At 36.1% G+C, this 19,651-nt stretch overlaps 1 protein-coding gene across 1 annotated transcript; it reads left to right on the plus strand.

Moving 5' to 3' along the window:
• The first annotated feature begins 4,134 nt into the window (after positions 1–4,134).
• Positions 4,135–10,968, plus strand: LOC136814432 (protein phosphatase 1 regulatory subunit 16A-like). Its single transcript, XM_067070979.1, has 11 exons — positions 4,135–4,561; positions 4,935–5,008; positions 5,364–5,616; positions 6,316–6,443; positions 6,765–6,890; positions 7,284–7,359; positions 8,333–8,435; positions 8,660–8,774; positions 9,374–9,521; positions 9,868–10,035; positions 10,274–10,968. The coding sequence occupies exons 1-11, from the start codon at positions 4,321–4,323 to the stop codon at positions 10,477–10,479; spliced, it is 1,638 nt and encodes a 545-aa protein (XP_066927080.1). The 5' UTR covers positions 4,135–4,320; the 3' UTR covers positions 10,480–10,968.
• Positions 10,969–19,651: the final 8,683 nt, after the last annotated feature.

Raw genomic sequence — 19,651 nt, forward strand, 5'->3', positions numbered from 1 at the left:
ATGTCTGTTCCGCTAAATACTCTTGTAAGATTTACTATTTTGTAAACATGGCGGACCGAAGATGCGATTGATTGGAATTTGCTGCCTTTCGTAATATTTTTTATTTGTCACTTTTTCTTAGCTTTTAGAGCATTTACACTCGATATACCAATACAAACTCGAGTTGATTGTTAACTTAATTGAGAAACTTGAAAAATGGCGCTTGACTTTGATAGCTTGATAATGTTTGGTTTTAAGTATAGGACAGCAGGAGGGTTCGAAGAGTTTGCCAGTACAGTAGTTCATGTGTGCCCACCCTTTTTCTATATACTAAAACACCATTAGATAAATTTATCCTTAAGCTGGGAGCAAACCATCAAACATGGTTCTTCAAACATTTGAACTTTCTTGTTGAATGGTTTGCGCGGCATTTTCCAACATTGTCTCAAACATTTATTTTGTTGCATTACAACGGCTTCTTCTTTCGTTTATTGAAAAATAAACAAAAGACTTTTGTTTATTTTTCAAATCACGCGTTCGAAATGATATTCAATGTTCGATTAGCAATGCAATGTCTTCCTTCTAGGGAAACCCCGAGTTGAATGTTTGAAACAATTATGAACTTGTTCAAACATTGTTTCAAACATATTTTTTGATCTTTTTGTTGAAAAGATACGATTTTTGACTCCGCAAACTGTCAAACATCGATTTCATACATGAAACGTCACGATGTTTGAAGAACAATGTTTGACGGTTTGCTCCCAGCTTTATAGTCTTTAAGCAAACAGGATGGTCTTTTGCATAACTATATTACTCTGTGCGGATACAAGTAAGACCAGCAGGAAATTAGATATAGACCTTTTTTGAAAGAGGCCACCACCCTGTTGAATAATTATGTAGTCCAGCAGAAAAACAATATTACAATGCATGAAACAGTAATTTATACTTTGCTGTATCATTGTTTGTATGGGAAAGATCTAGTTTCAATCACCAATTCCGCCCTTCTCCTCTTTTTCTCTATTTCCTATCACTAACTCTGTTTTTTTCTGATTTCTGGACTTAGTTTTTTCTGAATTTGACTATTTGAAGCTATTTTGCTAATCCTGAAACTTTACTCCCACATCTCGGTTCGAACCACCAAATGCAAGCAACCATGGTTTTCAAACCCGACGCCTTACCGCTTGAGCTATCGTCGCACAGCAGAACCACGCAATTCATAACATATTATACCAAACTGGCAAAAGACGGGGGTAATGTTATTATAATATGGGTAAAAGTACCCCTTTTTAAACCTGACTGAAATTCGAGCCGTTACTAGCAACCCTGCGGGGCCAAAGGCGCCGAGTATGCACCCGGCACAGTGACAAGCCGTTACTAGCAACCCTGACCCTAACTGATAATCGAATCCTGACCCCCGGAAAATTACCACGGACTAGAAAGAACCAAAAAAATTGAAGGGGCGGAATTGCTGATTGAAACTAGTTTTCACCGTTTGTATGGCTGGACAACATAATTATTCAACAGGGTTGCCTCTTTGAAAAAAGGTCTATTCTACCGTGAGATTGGTGGTAACCTTGCACCAATGGAGCGGAGGCAAACTCTTTCCTGGACTTTCATTTATAATAATGACCTAATCAACGTTTTTACAATTAGAATTTTCAATAGAGGTGATCGTTGAACTTTGAGTAATTTCTATTTCTATTTCTATTTGGTTGAGTTGCAGGAGGCTTTAGAAGCCTATTCTTGCAACTATAGACGCTTACTAATGAGCGTCCCGTCAGCACCTTGAACTGACTACCCAATTCCCCTCACATGGCTTGGGTTGACCCGGGCGAAGGAACGCTCACTTGCCAAGGGAACTGCCGTAAGTGGGAATCGAACCCTAGGCCGCCTGCACAGAAGCCAAGGTAGTTCATGTGTCGACTACCACTACCACTATACTACGGCATCAGAAAAGCTGTTTTTCCATCTCTTTACATTCCTCTGGTACACTACAGCAGTTACCATCAGGGACAAAATAATTTATCCTGGTTGTACTGGGTGAGGTAAAATAATGTATGTGTAGTACAGTAATTTGTTATTCAATACCGTCAATTGCTCTAACTTGGGACTATCTGACAAAACATGGGATGGCAATTCAGCCCCAATTTCACCGAACCTCCAAAGTCATTTGATTTGAGTTAATGAACGACGTATTAAAAAATCCAGACCCGATCAATCGAACTTGTCGAACCAATCGAACCATCGAACTAATCGAACTTCAAAAAAATTAATCGAACTTTCCATTTTTTTCAAATATTGTATGTGAGTGTTCGATTAAGTTCGAACACTAATTATGGTTCGATTAGTTCGACAACCTAATTTGTTCGATTAGTTCGCACCATTAAAAGTCCGATTTTAAAGTAAAAATTGGATTGTAAAATCGGGAAAGCTACTCCCGATATCGGAATTGAACATTTTTCCGAAACCAGTGCTAACATCGCGTCAGCAACGCCATCGGGTGCACCCGGCCCGGCGTCAATATTACCGCGCGTTTTAAAAGTTCGCTCGCGCGGCGCGGGTGGGCAGTCGTGCAGACTAAATATTCGGGTCGGTAAACTAAATATCCGGGAGAGCAAAATATCCAGGACTCGGCAAGATGGCAGCTTTACAAAGGTCAAAGAAGTGGCGATAAGTTATGCAAAATGAGGTAAGGATTGGAATAACGAACTAATCGAACTAATCCGTAGCTTAACCTACCGAACTAATCGAACTGAAGCAACTTACCGAACTAATCAAACTCCAATTTCCGGTAAAATTGTGAGTGTTCGATGAAGTTCGATTAGTTCGATGGTTCGATTGGTTTGACAAGTTCGATTGATTGGGTCTGGAAAAATACACGATTTCTCTTTTGCATCGAGTAGGCTTTTAAATCGAAATATGACATAAATCCGTAGTGGAACCTGGTGGAACACACGCCGATACCTGGAACGAAGAAGACCAAATTAGTGGCAAAACGATAGAGCGTTTGACGTCACTCACGCGGCAAGTTGCACACTTGTTATTTGTTAATCCCATCAGGTGATAGGCGGTTAGGCGGTTAATTCTGATTCTTGAATGTACTGCAATTGCGGCATATGAAAATTGTAAAATTGACGTTTATACTGCAATTGCAGTAAAGATTTACTACCGCAATTGAGGGATTTCCCTGACTGTCTAATTCCCCTGACTGTCTAATTCCCCAATCAGTGCCCGGTCATTTTGAATGAAAACAAAAAAGTAAAAAAGGGCGCGCTATCAGTGAAAGTTATCGTGACATGTTATGACAGAAAGTATGATTGATAAACTTGGTTGAGTTATCAAAACAAATTTGTTGTCAAAGAGGTTTAGCAGTAAGTGAAAATACAGGCCAGATATCATCAGTCCCATGTTTCGACCAATCGTCCCAAGTTAGAGCAGTTGAGGGTAGACCAGCGCATTATCCCAAACAACTATCAAAAGCAAAAAAGTTGCTATGGTATACCCCCAACATAAATAATATTGTTAGCTTTGTAATATTTGAGTAAACTTTCATCAGTTTTGCATATTTTCCAACTAACTCCAACCACGGCTTTTTCATTCCTGTATTTTTGTATATAATCTGGGATGGCAGATTGAAAAGTGAAAAAGGTCTGATACGGGAAGGAATTCAAAAAGTACGTTTGTACCTATTATTCAGACCTCCCCTAGTTCTTCAGCGTTCATTTTCAAGTAGCCTTCTCAGTTTTTTACTCCCCCTCGAATTTTTATATATGTTTATTATATGAAAACTATGCTTCAATAAAAGAGTATTACAACATCTCTGCTAAAGAGAAAAGTACTTTCCTCTTTAGCAGAGATGTTGTAATACTCTATGGTCTTGTTATGCTACAGTTAAACCTAATTAGATGACCATTTTATTGATTATATCCTAGAAATCGGTATGATGTCTTCACTACCCTCCATCTAACTCCATCAACTTCCTCTCTGTTCGCTATAAGGCATAGTATAGAAAATATATAGTTTTATCACTAGGTGTCGCTTGTTAAAAATCAACATCAGAGTGACTTTATTCACTTGATCGCACTCTTGCATTAAAGTTGATTTGGTAAGGGTATGGTTTTTGTATACAACCTTTTAAGTATTAACTTGTCTTTTGTTTCAGTGTAAACAGGTGTAAATAATTTTCATTTAAACTGTCAGCCTGATTGATTATAGCTGCTGATTCATTTCAAAAAGAGCAAAGATTTGTAAACAAAAAATAGACAATGCTATTTGTTGCTTATTGATATTCAAAAGTTGAGGATGTTTTTGCAATGATTAATCCAAGCAATGCGTTGAAGGATGGTCCAGTACGTCGAGCATGACACACTAGTTAATGAACTTGTAACTCTCGAGAATTTCTCACCAGAAGACCGACTAGCTCATGCCAGGAAAAGACGTCATGAACAGATCAAATCTTATGACAGCCGGGAAACCAATCCAAATGCGTATCCTCCTGTGCATGCTAGTCACAACAAACGAATTCGTTTTGATAAAAACATCGAATTGATTGAAGCTGCTTCACGGAATGATTCTGGTGAAGGTTTGTTTGTAACACCTTAGGGTGGGGCCTGCCCATTTAGCATATTGCTTTACCTCTATGCTATATTGTCGACTCTTTCTTTATAGTTGTGGCTTCTACCTCATTACACAAATATTACTAGTCATTTTATTAACACAAATTGAAAATTTTCGTGTTGATAAAACCCCCTTAATTAAAACCAGCCGTTGTTTCCTTGAAAAAGCAGAAAATTTTAAGTTAAAATTTCAGATCGTGCAAATTTCAAGGCCGTTGAATACTTACCTAGTAATATTTGTTTAATAAGGTGTTCCAATTAGGAATAAAATGCCACTGTATACAACAGTTTAACACAACACTTGAAGTGTCTTAATTTGAGTTGACATTTTGTTTTCAGTCGAGCATCTATTAACACAAGCAGGAGTGAGTGCAGACCTACAAAATGAGGATGGCTTGAGTGCACTACATCAAGTAAGTTAAATGTTAGCCTTTCATTGGACGAGATTCTTTAGAAGTTACTATCGTAAAGTTTGCCTTCTTGTATACAATGACAGGCTATTTCTATAAAACGAATTGTACAAGACATTTACGTAGTTCAAACTTCTTTCAAAATGTTTGAAAGATTAATTTGACCAATCCCATGCTACTACTATTTCAAACTGTGGTTCAGTCTTGTTTTTGAGTGCCCAATATCACTTAGCTATTTGCTAGCCATATAAGTCATAAAATTTAGGGAAAATAGCAATAGACTTTGAACTATGGTTAAAAAGAGCTATTCCCAGATGATAGTGAATGAACTAAAGATTTGTTTTCATATTTTCTGAAGGCGGTAATCGAAGACTGTCAGGATGTTGTAGAAACGCTAATAAGACATGGAGCTGACCTTGACATCAAAGATGCCGACCTGTGGACGCCTCTCCACGCTGCTGTAGCCTGTGGGAATCTTGATTTAGTGAAATACTTGGTGGAGAAAGGAGCCAGTCTAGTGGAGATCAACACGGATGGAAATATGGCTATCGACCTGGTTGAAGATATGGAAGAAATAGAGATCTTCCTCGATGAAGCAATGGCTGGCAAAGGTTGGTAGTTTGTAATTAATGACATGTATTTCTTTGAATTCGGACTTTTTGTCAATCCTTTCTTCCTGAGGGGTCCCCCTTTCTTGCTTTGTCCCCCTCCCAACCCACTTTCTTTTCCCAGTTTTTCGGAGGGTGCCATAACCCCTTAGGACGAGGGTTCAAAGGGGGTATTCATCATCTCAAAGAAAACACTAGTTTATAAGTGTTAGGGAGGATAATATTGAGCATGAGATCCTTCCCAGTCTTTATAGAACTCTCCCAGCTCATAGAATGACAGTATGTAGAGAGGGATTTTGCTTAAGCTCAGAAAATGCTTCAGTGGTTTATTTGGATAGTCATAGTGCGGAAAGGGGTCTGATCCCCCTTCTTAAACAACCCCCCCTTCTTGGCATCCCCCCAACTATCCCCCAAGGTTTTCGGGCTAAATTTTTTATGGTAAAAAGGGAAGGGAAACAGTAAAGAAAAATTAAGTCTGGCAAATATAATACCACTTTTTAGTGAAAATAAAGAACTTCCTTTCATGCAGACCAAATTTCATAACAGTGCTGGAAAATTATCTACAATAATATTTAATCCCCCGCCCCCTTTTTAGTGAAAATTTCTGACCCCCCCCCCTTCTTCACTTTTTTGGAAGGGGGGGGGGGTTCCGAACTATGATAGTAAACAAGAGATTTACATTATTGAACGCTGTCTTTTAAGGTTATGACGAAGAAGGGCTGGAGCAAATTCGAAACGAAACAGCCACTCTCATGTTGGACGAATTGAGAGAAGCGGCGCAACAAAATTCATATGATTTCAATGTTCAAGGTTCACATGGAGAAACTGTCGTAAGTGGAATCTCAAATAAATTAGATTTCGTCCCTAGTGATTTATCTCTGTATTAAAGCAGTTTGATCACAAAGAGTGCAGAATTTTTGTTGTGGAAAAGTTTGAAATTAATTTTCAATGGGGAGCATGCTTTCGTTCTGCTTTTTATATCGTCTTCGTTTGCTTTCGCTTGTAATTTTTGGTTCCCTTCTCAAAATGCTTAGTTTTTGGTTATTGCCATGTATTGTGCGCAGTTAGGTAAACATGTGGCAAACAGATAACAAGAATTTGATTTGATCAAGTATACAGAAGGACTGTGAAATAGATTTTCTTCATTTCAGATGCACATAGCAGCAGCAAATGGTTACGATCAGGTGGTGGAATATTTATTGGATCACGGAGCTAAAATAAGTGTTGTCGACCACGATGCATGGCAACCTATTCACGCGGCCGCTTGCTGGGGTCACGTGAGTATTATGTTATTCGTACACCTGACAAGTCTTTCTGGCTCCCATTGTCGCTGAAAGTCTTAAATTAGTGAACCACCTTTAAAAACATCGGCTTTCACTGTCCTTCGTTTCAACAATTCGAATTTCGAATACTTTAAAAATGATTTCCTTATGACGTTTACCAATACACGCGTTATAGTTTCTTATGACTCGTTTACCCATACACGATATTGTTTCTTATGACTCGTTTACCAATATACGTGTTATCGTTTCTTATGACTCGTTTACCCATACACGATATCGTTTCTTATGACTCGTTTACCCATAGACGATATTGTTTCTTATGACTCGTTTACCCATACACGTTATCGTTTCTTTTGTCTCGTTTACCAATATACATTATCATTTCAGGACAAAATCATCGAGATTCTTGTGAACCATGGTGCAGATTTGGATGCACTGACAAAGGATGGTGAAACTCCTTTTGGTGAGATTCTTATCTCCTTCATTCTGTCCGGTTTCCCACCGGATAATCCGCCTTTCTTAGCAACACTTTCATTCAGTATTTTTAGCTCCTGAAGTTTTCGGTTACCGTGAAACTAGACGATTTAGTCGGCGACAGTTGCAATATTTTCAAAAATATGAATTTATTATGCTAAAAACAAAACATATGAGATATACTTACTGGATCTTTAGCCATTATAAAAACAATGTATTCATGAACCAAAGTGGCCTAAACTATTTAAAACATCCAAGAATGTCCCATTTCTGGATCGCCATTTTGAATCAGTGCTTTTCTATGAAAACTGCTGCCTCGCTGTTCTTTCAAAACATTAGCTTTTCAAATATCAAAAGAGAGCTTAACCTTTCCAGCGCGCAACATTTTTAAAAAAATCTCAAAATTTTCAACTGTTTTTTTGAATCCTAAAACTTTAAAATAGTGTTAAAGCTTGTAGCTTGAAAGTTAGAAAATGGTTTTGGTACCATTTGGAAGGTATTTTTATACTCTTTCTAAAAGTATTCAGTTTATACCCTTTTAAATCAAGTGGTCAGGAGTTATAGCCTTAGGTCTGAGACTTGGTATATGAGCTCATTTTGGACGTTTATGTACGTCATTCGGGTCTGAAGGGTAAAAACGTCTACTTCCCTTTTCTCTTTACTTTTACGGCTAGCAAAGAAGCCAATGAGAAATATAGCTTAGAAGATTGCTATGTAAAAAAAACGAATAGGTTAAAACATTTTGCGTAGATTGAATTTTGAGAATCAGTGATCTGACGTAATTTCGCGGGATCTAACATCTGGAAATTTCGCGAAATTAAATTTTGTGAAAATTAATCCGGTTAAAGTAAATTGATGTGTCATTTTGAGGCTACAAGTTTTATAAAACACAGTGAATCTTGGGTGAGTTTTTCTTACCGCTCGTCATATTTTGATCTTTACGACGTCTTCTTTTTATTCAGATTTGACGGAGGACGAAGATCTGCAGGGGATGATTATCGAACTCAAAGAGTCTGGAACCAAATCACATAAATTGAAACGAAGTCAAAGCAATAGCTCCAGAACGTAAGATGAAATTATTGTTACTCAAATAACTCAAATAAATTAACGATAAAGTAATTTCTTTACTCAATAAATACATTTGGTTTCATTCGAAACTTAAGGCTTTATTATACCTGCTATTGCAAGAAAGTTATTCACTGTAAGAAAAGTTTGAAGAAAAAGAACTTGAAACATCTTCAAATTTTCAGGGTCACGTGATTCAATTTTTGAATTGTTTACTTTTTTAGATTATCCGTGCGTCGAACGAGCATCGTCGAAAAGCACAAAATTTCCGTCAACGACGCTAAACAAGAGGGAATATTCCGTCAAAATCCTGACTTCTTACACGTCGTTATCAACACGGTTCGTTTGATCCTTATCTTTTCTTTGATTATCCTAACCCTTAAGAAAAATATTTGAAAAGTTTTTCGTAGAGAAATTGAAATTTCACCTGTGACTGATATCGCTAAAAAGTGTGTGGCTAAAAGAATAATATGTGCTTCAATAGGGAACTTATTTTGTTGGAAACTACTTTGGCGCTACTTCTTTCCAATGAAAGGATTACTGTCGCGCAAAAGTACTAGGTTCCTCGCCAAAATTAATGTTTTTATGATTTTCTAAAATAACCCCTGATTTTTCCCTCAAACACTCATTTTTAGGTAAAAAAGAAACAACATACCTTGCTATTCGTTAAAATTAAAAATGAGTTCTTACAGGGTTTACAAGTGTTTAAATATAATACTGTTTACAAAAAGTCAAAAACTTGTAACTTTAGTATCGTGCCGAATTTGAAATCACCATTCTCAAAAGAAAAGTGTGTATTGTACTCTGACCTTGATTTTTTTTTTTCTACATGGAATTTCCTCCTTCCCATTCTAGTTTTTTTGCATATAATAATATTGTGCTAGGATTTCACTTTTTACCAAACCTAATTAATTTTTTTGCGTTTTCTTTTGGTGCAGGGCGAGGAAGAAGAAGAAGAAGAAACGCGGAAAGGGGAAACCACCTCAAACAACAAAGAAAATCTCTCTTCACCTGATGAAAAACAGCCTGCTCAACCATCACAGCCTCCAGTTGTGGTCGCTCCGTCACCTCCACAACAACCTACCGGTATGCTTTTCTCATCTCCTTCGTTAATCCTTTAATTTTTTCTTCGAAAAGCATTCGTTTTCTGATAATTAATGCAGTGATGTTTATTGCTGACTCTCCATTTTGCCCACCGAGGTACTCTAGATTTTACAACCAAAAGTATAATTTTATCCGAAATAGAAAATTAACATAATACCGGTCGGTGTTTATTGAACCTGGCACAGAAAGGGTCGATAAGGTCATTTATATTACTAAAAGTGACAAATGAGCTCGTGGAAAGTCAAACCCCCAGCTGTGTTAATAGATTTATAAAAAGAAGAAAGTTTTAAGTTCTGTCTATCATTTAAACTTCTGACTTTTCTTCCAGAAGCAGAACAACAGCAGAAACAAAGCGAAGGTTCAGTATCGGTCAACTTATCAACCGGGGTACATTACAAAGCGGTGGAACAAAAGATTTCCATTGAGAGTGATACCGAAAGTGAAAGTGCCACTAATCACGTGACCAAAGCGAATAACACGCTGTCTAACGGAGGAGGTAAGACGTCCGTTTCTTAGTTTCAACTGGTACTTGGAGACCAATTATAAGAATTGAAAGATACATCACCCGAATAGTAGCCTTTTTTAGTGCCTCGTTTTGAAACTATTACATAGGTGATTAAATCCCTTCATTCTTCAAGTGTTATACTTGTTAAATAGATTTAACTTATTATGAATTGAGAGTTTATTTGAGAATACCTACTAATAAGTTTTCAATTATTTCTTCTTTCTCCCAGTCTCAGCCGATACGTATCCGGAAGGGCGGTATACGAAACTGGCGGCCGACTCAACGCCCCAACCAAATACGGACTCATCTCAGATTGTTTTAGAATTGGGTGATGGCGGACAACACTCTCACAACACGGCTGTGCAAAACCATGATAAAGAACTTCAACAATCGACTGATATGAGTGTCAAAAAGAAATGTTGTGTAATTTTATGATTCATTCTATGATCATATTTTATTGGATAATTCATGGTGCCTGGTTGCCATGTTAGATAATGACGTCATGTTTAGTTCACCACGGTGGATATTTTAATGCGAATTCGACTGAGAAAATCACAGATAATCACATTTTTGGATGGAATGGAACTTTTTAGAAATATTTTAATTTAACTGATCAGATGATTGTTTCCTGATTTTATTCTCTCGATTTTAATAAAATGACAAAATCTGCGACAAAATTAATTTAAAGCTTTTCACTTAAGCAAACCTGAGGGAAATAAAGAGACCATTAAAATAAGTAACCTATTTTTACTGAAACAGTCTTCTTTAAATACATTTTTTATGTTGGGAATTTTTTTTTTTTGATAAACTGCTTGTCTACTTGTTCTCATATATTTAAACTTTATTTTTTCGTAAATTTTTCAAAAATTTTTGTTAGGTGAGATTTTTAACCGACAATTAAGTTATATAACAACTTTTAATTTATTGCTTTCCATTGTTTTTCTTTTGCAAATGTTTCAACTTATTGCTCGGAATCAAATCAATAAATAATTTAAGCAATCCCTGTGGTCCACTGACCAACTGATAACTCCCAATTATGTAGCTGATAAGAATGGAATTGCTAACCCGGGGGGGGTGTACTTAGGCTAAATGGGTGTCAGGTATGTGCGAGCCATAGAGGTCCCTTTTTCACACCCTCATAAGGGTACAAAACCATTAAAAAGCAAATTGAGTCTCTTTTTAGCTGATATTTTAGGGAAATAGTCCCTCCAAGGTTGGCAAAAACGTCAAAAATGGACAATATTTTCGAAAGGGTCAATTTTTAAATTCACCAACCTTTCTTAAGCAGAGAAAAGTTAAGCCATAAGACATGCGATGCATTCTGAATGACGAATTGAATCCAGACCTTTCTTGTTTTCTCCTTGAGTTGAAGCTTTCGCGAAAGTAAATGTCTTGTTGGCTTTGCTCTGCTCTGGTGTTTTGTTTTATTTTTCTCTTGCTTGTGACTCATCATGATTAAGTAAGTTTACTTTATGCCTACACTATTCCCATGCTCAGTATGTTCTAAGACAGTCAAAGAAGAAGGCAACTCTATATTCTGTGACTCCTGTAAACTTTGGACTCACCTAAAATGCTCAGGCTCTTGCTGAATTTCAATTTTTATCTACCAGTCCTAACGACTGGTACTGCCCCAAATGTCTCCTTGGGGCTCTTCCTTTTAATCTCAAATCCCAACCTTCCCTCCCTGGTGCCCTAAACCCTAAACTTATTGATGTTGCTCGTAATCTTCACCTAATTTCTGACCACTGCCAAAACAACTGTCTGGACCTTGATAATCAAGGCTGCTGACTGTACGTACTACAAAACTCCTGACTTCCAAAAACTTTCCCGTGAAAGCGGGCCCTTCTCTTTTTCTTCTCTTCACCTTAATATTGCTTCATTAGCTCTACACATAGATGATCTAACCACTGTTATTTCTAAACTCAATTTTAACTTCGATGTGATGGCGATCACCGAAACCCTATTTTGAAGGGGAAAAAACTATCTTTCAACTTCAATCTTGAAAATTTTCAGGAACCAATTTACACGCCTACAGAGGCAAAATTTCTCTTTTGAACCCCGCAAAGATCTTGACTCCCTGTTGTATTGCTCAACCTTTCTTGAATCTACTTTTGCAGAAAACCTGCATCCAAATTCTACTAATACTATTGTTGGATCCATCTATAAATACCCTCTTTTTTCGCTTGATAAATTCAATAAACTTCTTGAACCACTTTCGCTAGGTGATTTCAACATACAAAAAACTCGGGCTTAACCATGGATCACCCCCGGAATTATTAAGGGCTCTGACCATAGTGAATTTTTCATAATTGCCGTGTTTAAAATGCGTTTTTCTGGCTGATGTAACCAACAAAACTATGGCATGTTATACATGTTCTGTTAGACAAACTATTCCTGAATCTGAAAATTCAAAAATTGCATTGAAAAAAATTAATGAAGAAGAAAATGAAGACTTTTGCGAGGAAGAGTATTTCAACTTTGAAGAGCTTAGTTTCGGCGAAGAAAAAACATTTTGAAAAGATTTTCGCAGTAGATGGTGTATCTTTTACCGAACAATAAAACTTTTTGCGGAAAATTTTTGTAAATGCTTCTTTGTCTCGAAATCTTCAAAATAGTGGTTTTTCATCAATTTTTCATCTGGATTTTGCTTAAAAAAACAGTCATAACTTTTGACACTTCTTTTTAGAAAAATTTTCCGCAAAATTTAAAATAGTTCAATTCTTTGCGGACAGTGTAAAGAAATTTTGAAACAAAAAAATTAATTACCCATTAAAACTAAGCACTTTTTGTAAAAGAGGGTGATGCAACATATTATCAATATCTTTTTAAAGTTCATAACGTCATTTTTGCAATTAAATTCTTAATCGCACGATGAGTTATTTTTTCTTCTTTGGCACGCCTTCAAAGAGAGCAATTAATCGTTAATTGCATCCTGTAGAGAGCAATTAATCGTTAATCACACTCTTCAATGAGGCGCCAATATTTACAAAATTGATTTTAATGTTTTTTCTTACATTTTTTTTGCATCGAACGTTTTAATTGCATTCGAAATTTATTTTGTGAAAAAGAAAATCAATAAACAGCAATAAAAGAAAGACATAAAGAGAAGAGAAAAATATAAAACTCTCAGTGTAATTTCTGTAATTTACTTTCCTAACTGGGAAAAAGTAGTGAAAGCCATTGTGCGATTAGCTCGTAATCACATAATAACTCGTACACTTCGAAAATTGCACTCGTGATTTTTTTGTTTCGAATTTTCCTCGTCCTTTCGGACTCGGAAAATTAATAACAAAAAAATCACTCGTGCAATTATATTCGAATTGCACTCGTTATCATGTGATTACATATACTAATTACTCTTAAGGGATTCGATTAAAAAGCAATTTATAAAGGCAATTCTTTGTTAAAAGTGTTAAGGAACCTGAAATATAACTTTTATGTTCAAATACCAAAATCAATTTTTGGACTATGGTCAGAGCCCTTAAATCAATCTCACAACGTCAATTTTATTCTAGGAAATATATTCAAACCAAGGACCCTATTATGAAGTCTTTTTACTATCAAAGATATAAAACATACAAAAATCAATCTTCTCCTTCATCTATTCGTGTCAATGGCCATCGGAGCTCTGATCCAAACGTTGTTGCCAATGGCTTCAATGACTTTTTTTACATCTATTGCAGATACTGTCCGTTCCAAAATTGGTCCAACCAATCGTCATTTCTCTCACTACCTCAAAAATTGCATTAGGAACTCTATTTTTCTTGATCGTGTTAACCCTGCTGAAGTTTTACTAACAATTAATTCTTTATCCTTTAACAAATCATCGTTTGCAAAAGGCAAGAAAAGGCTTTCGATACTGTTGATCATTCTATTCTAATTTCAAAACTCGACCACTATGGGGTTAGAGGAAAGGCTAATGACTGGTTCAGATCATATTTATCTAACAGATCCCAGTTTGTCTCTATTTCATCTAATAAAATTAAAATAATCCCTCATGGTGTTCCACAAGGCTCTGTTCTGGGACCTCTCTTATTTTTAATCTATATTAATGATCTTCACAATGCAATCTTTTCAAGTGAAACTTTTCATTTCGCCGATGATACCCATATTTTACATTTTAATGATGACCTTCTTTTCCTTTGCAACAGAGTCAATCGTGACCTAAGATCCCTCCAAACTTGGCTCAAAGCCAATAAAATATCCCTTAACGCTGGAAAAATAGAATTTTTAATTTTCAGACAGTGTCGAAAAATTCTTCCTTTTGTTCCTTTTATTAAAATTGGAGGTAAGAAAATTTTTCAAAGTTCAAATATCAAATATCTTGGCGTTTTGATTGACATGCACCTCAACTTGAAAGCCCACACCACATCTTTATCAGCTAAACTTGCCAGAGCAAATAGTATTATATCTAAGCTCAGGCACTACGTTTCAATAAAAACCTTAGTTAACATTTATTATGCTCTTTTTCATTCCCATCTTCAATATGGTTGTCAACTCTGGGGTCTTACTGACAATACCACCTCTAAGTCTATATTTATCCTTCAAAAAAAGCCTTACGTCTTATTACTTTTAACAACTTTCGATGCCCCTCTTCTCCACTCTTTTCTGACCTCAAAATTCTCAAGATTTTTGACCTTGTCAAATGCCTTAATATATCTTTTGTCCACAGATTCCTAAATAACAAATTACCCTTTGACCTTCTGGAGTTTTTTAACTTTATTCAGCTCGATGCTGAAGACGAAAACACTCAAAGTACCAGAGGAGCATGTTTGAAACTACTTTTTGTTCCCTCCTACAACACCATTACCTTTGGGAACAAATCTTTTTGGAACAGCATCCAGCGATCTCGGAGCGATCTTACCCAAATATTACCCTGAGCTCATCTGATTTCAGTGTTGTTAAATCTCTCGCCCTTACTCTCGTCTTGGGAGATACTGAGCACACCCCTCCCCTACTAAGAAAGGTTAGCAAACTAGCAAATTTATTCTTAGATAACAAAATTCTTAACAAGCAACATGCTGAATGGACCTACCTAATGATATTAACATCAGATGAAAATAAGAAAAAAGTGACAATAATTGTACAAAAATTCAGAATGGAAAAATAAAGCTCGTGTGTTGAATAATGTAAAATGGTAAAAAGGAATTACCCCAAATACGAAAATCACTTAAACCATTCAGGCCCAAAAAACCCTATTTTTTTAGCAGTTTTTGGCCCAAATTTGCCCAAAAAAAATTTCCTTAAAAATCTGGCTCCGTCACATTTTGGGCATTGTTTTGTTAAAGGGAATTTCCCCAAAATACGAAAATCCATTTTTTAATGCAAGTAAGAATTTTCCGGGAAAAACCACTTCAGCCATTCTTTAGAGAATCTTGCCCTCCATCTTTGTACAAAAAGTCAGAAAAAAGTAATGACAGGATTTTGCACAAAGTCCAAAAAACCCTATTTTTAGGCAGTTTTTGGCCCAAATCTGCCCAAATAAATTTGTTCTCAAAAATCGGGCTCCGTCACGTTCTGGCCATAGCCATTTTGCATCATTGTGCAAAAAAATCAGAAAAAACTAATAAGCCAATCCTGAGAAAAGCTGGTAACAGACGAACGGACGGACGGACGGACATGGGTTAATTTATAGGACCACCGATGGTAGGTCCAAAAATATAAACATTTATAAATAATTTACAAAGTGTTATGAACGCAATCTGTACTTAGGTGGCCGCATCTTTTTGATTAGCTAGACTATAAGGCGGTCTCCTTCCATATATTTTTTGTGCATATCATCACTTGTATCTTTTCTGTAGTGTTAAATGGTAAATACTTACTTACTTTACTTGTAAATCGAACCATTTCCTTTGTTCCTTTGCTAATTTAGTATATAAGTTGGTCTAAATTTCATGTTTCTACCGTTCTGGAGTTACAGTTGACGCTCTCTAATTCGATCTTCAAGGGGGATTGAATTTTCATCAAATAAGGGAGCTTATCAAATAAAAGAGCGTCGTTTATGAGAGTTTCTTGTTGACGGGGACTTTAAATTTCATCGAATAAGGGAGCCTATCGAATAGTAGAAGGTCGAATCAGAGAGCGTCAAATGTATTTAAAAAACAAGTTTTGCTGACGTCAGCATTTTTTGGTTTTTGCGGTTTTTCGCGAAAATGAGGGTGTAAACAATTAGGTAACACCCCTACAGGAAAACTTCATCATGGTATCCTTCGTATTAAATCATTGGTTTGCTCATTTTCTGTCGGCTAATGGTCTTCAAAAATTATCTTAATTTTCAGGTTTTTGAGCATACCATAACTTAGCCCGGGGTCCACTTTTTTTCTAGACTGGATGGCGCGATTAAGTGGCCCGGTAGTATATGGTAATATGCTTTTGCTTAGGCGGACTGTAAAACAGTCCGCCAGATTTTAGTTGTTTGTGGAAGGTAAAAACAGTACGAAGCAATGTTTTTATTTGAGAATAAGGGATTGCAAATCTGTTATTGATGTTTGTTTCTCATTTTTGGTTATATCTTTCAACTCCAAGTAGTTTTTTTGTAATTGGATTTTAAACATTCTTTTTCAAAATGGCGCCCTCGCCAAACGTTCCTAGTCTACTTCACTGGACTCAGCATCATCAAAAATTATCAAAAAGAAAAGTTCAGCCAGAAGTAGACTCTAGTCTAACCATAACTTGAACACCTGAGGTGTAAAAGAAAATTTGACTCCACGCTTTTTAGCTTGAAGCCGTATATCTAGAAATGTAACAGCAACTTAACAGCCTCAGTAAGGTTGGCTGACAAACCATCATACAAATATAGACACCTCTGTCTCACAGCCCCGGTGGAACATTTTTTCTCAATGGGGATAAAAATTCCTATTGAAATCCTAATGGGGATAGATATTCCTTTGTTCCGAGGCAAAAAGATTCAGTGGCAATGGTTTTGAAGTACCATTTTTAAACATTGAATTTCGAATATGGGGATGAAATAAAAGTTAATTTCCAAGTGGGGCTGAAATTCTGGAAATTCTAGGGTATTTTCCCACCGCGGACGAAATTTTTGTAAATCTTTCCAGTGGCGCTGGGCTCCCAGCGGGTCTGTGACACAGGGGTATAAATTGAATCGCATCAATGCATGAAGGGCAAAGGTTTGTGAGCTGGTGTCAGTTAAATTTTTCAGGCCTCTTATGTTTGTTTACGTTTCTAGTGACGCAGGTGGAAGAAAAATTTTGTTCACAGGAAAAATCAGAGCAAAAAAATAGCTCAGATTGTGAATAATGAAGAAGATAAGAAAATATTGTGTACTTTTGAATGGAATCAGTTTTTAAATAGGTTTTAAATAGAGGGAATGATTCAATCACCATGGTGATACTCAAAACACGGAAACTGGACAACCGTTACACTTCATGTTTTATTCAAAACTATTCAACCCATAATTTGACCTATCTATCAGTCCAGACCATTTTGACAGGACAAAAATGACTAAATTACATCATTTTCGATGGCTTAGGTGGCTTAATGTGGTGGTGATCTTATTCAGCATCTATTTCTTTTATGGTAGATTAGTATTTTTTGATGTGTACTCTCAATTTTTATTTTTATTTTTCTAACATTAACCCTTTAAATGCCGCGGTCCTTTTTTCTAAGTTTTTTTTAGAAAATTGCTAGTTCAAACTAAAGGCTATATCTCCGGATCTAGAAGGAGTTAAAATCTCGCTGGAAAGACTCACTTTTGATTTTTTTGCTTGACCATGAAGCCCAATCCAATTCCTACGAGTTAGACCAAAAGAGACGATTTCTAACTCAAACTGGGCATTAACCCATGTCCGATATACCCAACATTGGCACTTAAAGGGCTAATAAATTTCAATTCTAATCTCCAAAATGTTTCATTTGAGGATTTTTGGCGCAAATGATAGGGGATAATTTATGCGTACAAACTTCGCGATCAGAAATTTTCAAATTCTAGGCGATTTTGTCTCGCGAAACTTTGAATCCATAAAGTCTTAGCTCAAAATCGGCTCAAGCGTTGAAAAAATTATATTTGGCTAAAATTTGGCACAGACGTTCATTATGGCTCCTAGGACCACAAAAGAAGACCTGTAGCTAAACATTTGGCAAAAAAATTTATTAAATTTTGCAGACGTCAGCACTTTTTTGCAAAATGATCCTTTTAATGATGAGCAACTTTCGTCTAAATTTCATGTTTCTACCATTAGCCAAACTGGAGTTATTTAAAAAACAAGCTTTGCTGACTTCAGCACTTTTTGGTTTTTGCGGTATTTCGCGAAAACGAGGGCGCGAACAATCTCGTAAACAATTAGGTTGAGCATGGATTTATTATAGAGACTCTGGACAAACATCGAATGAAACGGTGGAGAGCGAAGTATTGTCTTTCTTTTGTTTAAGAAAACAATCAAGGATCTAGCTTTGTCCGCAAAGGACAACTGTCATGGCGGCTCGAAGGACTCTGATTTTGAAAAATGATTAATACTCTTATTTCTAAAAAGTTCTCTTACTTTTTCTATGCGTACTTTAACTGGCCAAAAGTTTGAAAATAAATGCTAGAATACCACACGAATACATTTATGAAATCTGGTGTGAGAACAGGTGAGAAAAACATCATCAGACGAGTAAATTCAAACACAATGCTTATGACACGAAATTTTGAATTGGGAATATCTTTCCAATATTTCTCTGAGAAGAGCTGAGATTGACATGTATTAGACGTGAGTCTCATAGCTCCACTGTGGTATGAAAATATTTTGGTGGCACGTGGTGGCACGGTGGACTTTTTGAGGTTGAAGTTTAGAAATTTCTAGTGTCAAGATTCAATTTCTTATACATAGCTTGTTTTACATCTTCCGCGCATTTTAAAACGTCATAACGACGTATAATTAGTAATTAACTAGATGAGTTTGAATCTCGGAGGAGAGCTTAAAGTCTCATTTGGGAATTGGATAAGTGTATTTTGATGTGAAATGCAATTAAAATGCTATGAAGAATCATGTTAATGGCGGAAGGAGGGTGAACAATAATGTCATTACTGCGGACAAGGCTTGTACATGAGAAATTGGCAAAAATCAGCGAGTTGTTTTTCCAGTGTCTATAATAATTCCTTGGGTTGAGAGAATTGACGTAAAAATCTTTTTTGATGAATAAAAACAAAGTAATGTAAGTTTTTACACGAAAAAATGGCAAAGAGGGATGAATTCTTCTTGACATTTGGATTCAAACTTGTGTCTTTTGACTTGCAAGGCTTTGACAGGCTAAAAAAGACCATCATTCTTACAATTTCTTGTTAGTAGTTTTAAAGTGTTTCTATTTTTTTCAAGAATTTTTCGTGAGCATAAACTTACAGTACGCGAATGGCCCTTTTAAGAGTTTTCAAAGACATTTAATTTCGCGAAAAAGGCTAAAATTCGCGGAAACCGCGAAAGTTTGTATGCCTAAAGTATTCAAGCTTTCGTTTGGATTACATAATCAAAGATCTATTGAAATGATTTTTTTACAGTAAGTTCATAAATAGTAGCACCTAATAAGTCATATAAAGTAAAAACTTCAAAACTTACTATCTCAGTGAAGTTTTAAATAATAAAAACAGTAAACTCCCGGTTATTCGAAGTGA

This window comes from Clytia hemisphaerica, unplaced genomic scaffold (assembly GCF_902728285.1).
Source record: "Clytia hemisphaerica strain Z4C2 unplaced genomic scaffold, Clytia hemisphaerica genome assembly, whole genome shotgun sequence".
Taxonomy (NCBI): domain Eukaryota; kingdom Metazoa; phylum Cnidaria; class Hydrozoa; order Leptothecata; family Clytiidae; genus Clytia; species Clytia hemisphaerica.